The sequence below is a fragment of the Leptonychotes weddellii genome, chromosome 6 (assembly GCF_054177405.1).
Source record: "Leptonychotes weddellii isolate Sample4059 chromosome 6, ASM5417740v2, whole genome shotgun sequence".
NCBI classification, from domain to species: domain Eukaryota; kingdom Metazoa; phylum Chordata; class Mammalia; order Carnivora; family Phocidae; genus Leptonychotes; species Leptonychotes weddellii.
The window spans coordinates 4,052,575-4,059,778 of NC_138374.1; the positions used below are offsets into that span (position 1 = coordinate 4,052,575).

Sequence of the window (7,204 nt, forward strand, 5' to 3'; positions counted from 1 at the left end):
AGGAAACCCCAAAGCAGAAACTGAACCCTGCAGAAAATGTAACTGGAAGCAAGAGGAGGTCAAGAACACCCAAGAGAAATGTCCAGTCCTTAGAAGATCTGGCTGGCCTCAGAGAGCTCTTCCAAACACCAAATCACACAGATAAACCAAGGACTGATGGCAGAACCACCAAAGTCCCCTGCAAATCTCCACTAGCAGATCCTGTCAACACACCAACAAGTAGAAAGAGGCAGCTCAAGACCTCTCCCCAGAAAGTGGACATAGAGGAAGACCCCTTAGCTCTCGGGAAGCCCACCCGAACACCAAGGAAAACCATGCTCTCATACAGAGAACCAGGTGGTGGTGATGAAGACATCACATTGTCTAAGGAAACTCCAGAGAAGAAGCTAGACTGTGTAGAAAATCTAGCCGGAAGCAAGAGGTGGAAAAGAAGAGGGAAAGAAAAGGCCCAATTCCTAGAGGACATGGTCGGTTTTAAAGAGCTCTTCCAAACCTCAGAGCACACCAAGGAACCAACAGCTGTTGTCAAAACTGCAATAATGCCTGGCAGATCTCCACTAGCAGAAACAGTCAACACACCAACCCACATGAAGAGATGTCTGAAGATACCTCTGGGCAAGGTAGACGTAGAGAAGGAACTCTCACCTCTCACAGATCCCATCCAAATGCCAGGGGAAGCCACACACACACACAGAGAACCAGGAGGTGATGATGCAGCCATCAGATTGTTCAAGAAAACCCCAAAGCAGAAATTGGATTCTGCAGAAAATGTAACTGGAAGCAAGAGGCGGTCAAGAACACCCAAGAAATTGGTCCATTCCCTAGAAGACCTGGTTGGTCTCAAAGAGCTGTTCCAAACCCCAGAGCATACGCCGGACCCAGTGACTGATAACAAAACCACAACAGTCCCCTGCAAATCTCCAGCAGCAGATCCAGTCAACAAGCCAACAAGTAGAAGGAGGCGACTCAAGACCTCTCCCCAGCAAGCGAACATAAAGGAAGAGCCCTCAGCTCTCAGGAAGTCCACCCGAACACGGGGAGGAAACGCACACTCATACAGAGAATCAGGAAGTGCTGATGAAGATATCAAATTTTTGAATAAAACTGCAAAGCAGGCACTGGACTCTGCAGAAAATGTAACTGGAAGCAAGAGGCAGTCAAGAATACCCAAGAAAAATGTCCAGTCCTTAGAAGACCTGGCTGGCCTCAGAGAGCTCTTCCAAACCCCAGAGCACACCCAGGACCCAGTGACTGATGACAAAACCACCAAAGTCCCCTGCAAATCTCCACTAGCAGATCCAGTCAACAAGCCAACAAGTAGAAGGAGGCGACTCAAGACCTCTCCCCAGCAAGCGGACGTAAAGGAAGAGCCCTCCGCTCTCGGGAAGTCCACTCGAATGCGTGGGGGAAACGCACACTCACACAGAGAACCAGGAGGTGCTGATGAAGACATCAAATTGTTGAAAAAAACTGCAAAGCAGACACTGGGCCCTGCAGAGAATGTAATGTTCAGGAAAAATCGGCTAAGAGCACCTAAGGGAAAGGCCCAGACCCTGGAAGACCTGGCCAGTTTCAAAGAGTCGTCCCCAGTGCGGGACCACAGCAAGGAACCGGGAAAGGCCGCGGGTAGCCCTAAGGACGCTCCAGAGCAAAGTCCAGGCAGGAGGAAACCTGCGAACGTTTTGCAAAGAGGCCTCAGGGCCCGTAGAGTAAGAGCCGTGGAAGACCTGGGGAGCCACAGAGAGCCCGTCGAATCTGGAAATGAAGGCGGTGTTTCCCTGCCCTCCAAGAGGAAACGAAGAACGGAGGAAGGTTCAACAGGAGCGAAGAGGCTGCGCTCCGTGACCCCTGCGCAGGGCGCTGCAGAGGAGAAGCCACCCCCGAAGAGGAGGAGGACGGCTCCCACAGAGGGGTGTGACCCACCTGAACCCCTGACAGTGAAGAAGAGGCTGAGGGTCGTGGCAGAAAGGATGGAACTCCTGGGAGACCGGCCAAGGAGCAGCAGGGAGATTAAAACAAGGGGAAGAGAAGCAGGAAGGACGACCCCTCCACATCAGGTGATGCTGGGTGGATAGGCCATCTTGGATGGGGTTCTCTGTTGGGGGCTAATGTTTGTTCATAGCTTGAAGGTATATATGAATATCTTTTCCCAAAGGGGTCTGCATTCCACACTGAATAACTGCACACCAGGGTAAAGAATCATTTGGGGATTTACAGAGAGAATAGACAAGTTGGGGAAAATAACTAGTCAAAATTACTAATAATTTTGACAAGAGTTTCTCAGGAACTGGTTGAGTTATGCTCATCTGCAGAGGTAGGAAAGGTGCTGAGAAAAGGTGGGAGCTCAGTCCTGTGTTCCAGACCCCACAAGCAGGAGCACTGGGTGGGAGTGGTATCTGTGTCAGTCTTTACACGGTTAGACAATCCATGTGGGGATTTGCGTCCTGAGAACAACCTACCTGTCCGGCTTGTGAGGTAGGGAGGGTTACTCCTGCACGGAAAGAAGTTCATAAATTCAGTTCCAGAAATTGCGATTCTCCTGTCCTGCTCCAGCAATGATTGGGAAAGGATTAGGAAATCATTTACTGCTTGAAAAGGGCACATTTTTCTAGAATGTCTTTTAAATGCTTGTGGTAATCCCATTTGACATATATGACACTCAGATATGGTGATGGAAATTGAGACCGAATTCCTTATTCACGGTTTACCAGTAGAGAGGATTTCTCCCTGGAACACAGTGATTCCTGGCATCTTAGAAAACAACTGTTAACTTTTCAAGCAAATTCTTTTTAAGTTCACTTTGTTTATTTTTTTAAAGAGTTTATTTATTTTTTTGACAGAGAGATAGAGAGCACAAGTAAGCAGAGAGGCAGGCAGAGGGAGAGGGGGAAGCAGGCTCCCCGCTGAGCAGGGAGCCCAACATGGGGCTTGATCTCAGGACCCTGGGATCATGACCCAAGCTGAAGGCAGCCACTTAACCAACTGAGCCACCCAGGCGCCCCTAAGTTCACTTTGATCCTCTCTCTCTCTCCATGTTGGATTGTGAGAATTGTATTACTCATGACTGGCATGTTGTGCATGTCTTGACACTTTTAGGGAATGTCCCTGCGCTCTAGACGTCCAAATAAAACCGAGGTAGCAGAGGAAAGACCCAAGCCTGTTATAACAGCAGCAGAAAAGCCGAGAACAAAGAGAAGCGACAAGAAGCCCCTGAAGACGTCCCAAGAGACAACGTTACAAAGCCCAGAAGACGGAGCCAAGAATTCGGCATGTGGGGGCAAAACCCGTGAAAGCAGAACGTGTCTGAGGTCTGCCAGCCTGGGTCAGATGCCCTCGCCTGACGTGGCTGAGGAGAAGCAAAGGGAGAAAAGAGTGGGTGTCCGTGGGAAGAAGCAGGAGGAAGAAGTAAGGCAACCTTCAGACCCCATGCGTTTGAGATCCAGAAAAATTACAGTCCCTCCTGGAGGAAATGCTTCAGAGAGCGAACCCCAACAGAGGGTAACTCGGAGCGCCAAGAGATGTGCCGAAAATATAAAAAAGGCAAGTAATTTACTGTTTTCCTTTTTTTTTCTTTTTTTGTGAGCATAGAGTATTGCAATACAATTTTTGCCCCACGTGCAGAAGCAAAGAGAGCATGACCTATAACGCCCTGTCGGCTCCTAGTTATACTGGTGTAGGAAGCATGAGTCTACAGCACGTGTTTTGTCGCAGCTGTATTCAGCTGGATCTGTCTCCACTTCCAGTAGAAAACTGACGTTTTGAAGACACCATCCAGGAAGAGCCAGGAATTTATGCCGTCAGTACTTTCTGACCGCCTGCAACACACCCAGTAAGAAAATTCTGGGTCAAGGTCTTCAGTGTCCCCATTAGTTCAGCAGAACTTACTAAGGCAGAAAGGCGGTCCTGCCTGGCTTTCCCAGGAGTTCCAAGAGTGTCCCACGGTGAGTGGTGTGCGACGCCTGCTCATGTTACGTCACCTTTAGCAGCACGTGAGCCGTCTGCCATCTGACTAAATCCACAGCGCGTGCTTAAATTCGGTCGGTGTCCTTCTGCGGAATACGTGGTTTTGTGAGTTTGAACGAACGGGGTTCCGCAGCTCCCTTTCTGGGGGTGGTATAAATTTCTGAGCGCGCATTTCGAGCCAAGAGGCTGGTGCTGTGGGTCGCTACTCTAACCCACACACGCGACCTTTCTGCTTCACCGTCCGGTTCAGTGCCAGCTGCGAAGGCAGAGGAGGTCTGTTTCCCGCGAGCCGGAATGGGGGTGATGGCGTCATTGGGCACCCCTGCCCCCCTTTGAGCCGCGAGGGAGCAGGGACAGAGCAGGTGACTGTGGTCAGCGAGAACAGAGTGTACTCCGCCCAGCCCTTTATTAGCTCGTGTAGCGCCCATCCTCTTGTCCTCCGGCGTGTGGGTCTCCACCTTGACCTTTTCCTGATATTTCGGTCATGGGATGACCATCTGCTCCGTAGGTGGGGACACCTTCAGTCAGTGTTCAAGGATTTCCGGTCATTTGCTTTCAAACTCGGCCGTCGATTTTTTCAATTCTTGCCTTTTGTTTTCCTGACCTCCCCTCCCCTCAGTGACATGTTAAAGATCACTTGGTGAGGTCCCTGGTGGGGTCTGCCTCTCATGGGCTGTTGGGTCAGGGGAGGGCGTAAAGTAGGAGCGGACACCCCACTGGTTCTGAGAAGGCAGGTGACCTCTTGTTTGATCTGATTGTCCAGAAGGATGAGCCTCCTCTTAGCTCCTTCGGGAGCAGGTGCGGCCGGTGGTCACACTCACCGAGCATGGAGAGATTGTCCGCTTCATACACAGAGATTCCTTAGAAGACCCAAAACGTCTTGTCCTGTTTATACATTTGAATTCACTTTTTTGAATGGTCTTTTTTAATTAGTGAAAAAAAGTGTGTATTTGTGTGGAAGTTTTCTTTCTTTCTTTATTATGTATTAACTTAAAAATAAGTTACAAAGCTTCCTATTTAAATTTATAGTAACATTTTAAAGAACAAAAGCAACTTTCACAGGGCACATCTCAAAACTCATTTCCAACCTTAAAATTAATTTCCTAAAACTAAAGGCCTGTGTCACACCCAGTAAGGATTTGGGTTTTTGCAGAGTTGGTTACGAAACATTGTTCTTTTCAGTTACTTAAGAGTTCTATTTTTCTTCCCAAACAGGATAATGACAACGTGGGCATCAAGAAATTAAGAACCAGAAGTCGTCGGGACAATGAAGATATTTAGCTAAGAAGTTGAAAAGGGGAGAAAGAAAAAAAAAAGTAATAAGTTCAGTTTAGTGATATATTCTAGTACAATATTTGGGTGAATATAAAAGGGAATTTTGTAAATAATGCTATCTGGCTGTTTAAGGAAAGAAAGCTTAGAATTTTCTGTCTCCAAGTGGTCTATTCACAAAGGCCACGTGGAGGTCATGAAGAGGACTGCTGGTCTCATTAAGTAATAAAAATGTGAAATTTGGCTTGGGGACGGGTGGGGGGCGGGGGTTGGGACCAAGTATGGCCTTTAACGTGGCCAAATGAAGCCGTGACGTTTGTCACCCCTGCCCGTGCTTTTCAGTCCCATGTGCGTGCACTTCCCCACGCTGCACTGTAAATGCTTTGTGTGAGTCTGGGTCCCACAGCAGAATGTGAACGCAGGGACTTCTGTCCCTAGGTCCCCACACTGGGCGGGCACTCAGGAAACATGAATGAATGGGCAGATGAACAAACTCATCGGCTATTTCTTTACCATGTGGGACACGTTGGGTCCACTCTCGAGGGCTGTTGGTCCCCTGCACGGGACAGCCCCGTCCCCGGGGTCCCTACCACGGAAGGGAATACACGTGCGACCTGGAGGAGGCTGGTATTTAATGACTGACTGGCGGCTTGTCTTTTCCGCCTCAGGCTTCTCTGTCTGACCTGGGACTGCTCGCATCTGAGAGGGCCATCCGGCACTGGGTGTCGGGGCCATCGGCCGGGGTGCCACTCGTCTCTGAACGGCGACCGCTCTCCTAGCTTCTCGCGTTTTCCTTTTACCTTTCCGAGCTCTCTCGAATCTGCTCCCACCTGTGCTTTCTCTGACCGCCCCGTCGGCTGCCTTCCTTTCCAGCATGCCCCTTGTTCTGCAAACCACCCAAACCCTCCTCCAGAAAAGATGGCGATTTCTGCGCCGTCCATGCAAGCCACAGCCCCTCTGGTTTCAGACCGAGACAGCTCCCTGCTGGGCATTTCCATCTCCGTGTTCCACTCCGTCCTGTTCCTCTTTCTGTGTCCCCTGAAATAGAAGACAGCGCACCTGCCATCCGGTCACCTGTCCGAGTCCTCCCCACTCCCCTGTCTAGCCAGGTCGAGGTGGGGATGGAAGACTAGAGAGGGCAGCCGTCCCCTGCAGCGGCCCCGTCTGTCCGTTCTGATACTTTTGTGTCTGGCATAGAGCCAGGTGCACGTAATGAAACATTTGCTGAATGAATGCCTGGATCTAGGCACGTCTCTGGGTCAGTGGTAGTTGCTTTTGCCAAAGTGGCTGCCGTAATCACATTCCAAACAGCGTTGTCCAAGATCATCCAGAAGAGTGGCGGCTTGGGGGAGGGCTCTGGGGTGAGGCCGGCAGGGGACACTGGAGAGGCTCCACGGGGCAGGTGATGGTTGAACTGGGCTAGAAGAGGGGTGGGGTCTCGGGGAGCGGAAGAACGGGGAGTAAGTTTAGGAAGTGCAGCCCCGATGAGAAAAGGCACTTTATTTGAAGGTGCGAGTCATGAATGTGTCATTGTAGCAAAATACAAGAAAATGTAAAATAATGGGATTTTTCTATGATTAAGCTGTTCTGCCAACACTTCAGATTTCATAGTAATTATGAACCTTGCATATAGAAAAATTTCAATTAGCACATGCCTGGGGAATGGGATATACTGGTTAATTAAGAAACCCTTTAGGGTTCAGTTCTAACCAAAAACCTCACTGCAGTACATCAGCATATCTCACCTTCGTAAGGGCACAGTATTTCCAGAGCATAGGAAGAGCGTCTTAGAGGCCTGTAGATGCCGGGTTAGGAAGGCTCATGATAAAGCCTGTCCTCAGGACACGTGTTTCACTTGGCATTTTGCGGGGAAGCATCAGACAGTAAGCAACTAGGTCAACTTTGAGGACACGGTGCGAGAAAGAAATACCTACTTGCCCTGGGGTTTGGTAACTTCTCTGGGCCTCAG

General features: G+C 49.7%; 1 protein-coding gene across 1 annotated transcript; it reads left to right on the plus strand.

Annotated features, from left to right (window-relative positions):
• Positions 1–152: 152 nt before the first annotated feature.
• LOC115943708 (proliferation marker protein Ki-67-like) lies at positions 153–5,728 on the plus strand. The gene is made up of 3 exons (XM_031036941.2): positions 153–2,057; positions 3,097–3,540; positions 5,179–5,728. The coding sequence occupies exons 1-3, from the start codon at positions 315–317 to the stop codon at positions 5,242–5,244; spliced, it is 2,253 nt and encodes a 750-aa protein (XP_030892801.2). The 5' UTR covers positions 153–314; the 3' UTR covers positions 5,245–5,728.
• Positions 5,729–7,204: the final 1,476 nt, after the last annotated feature.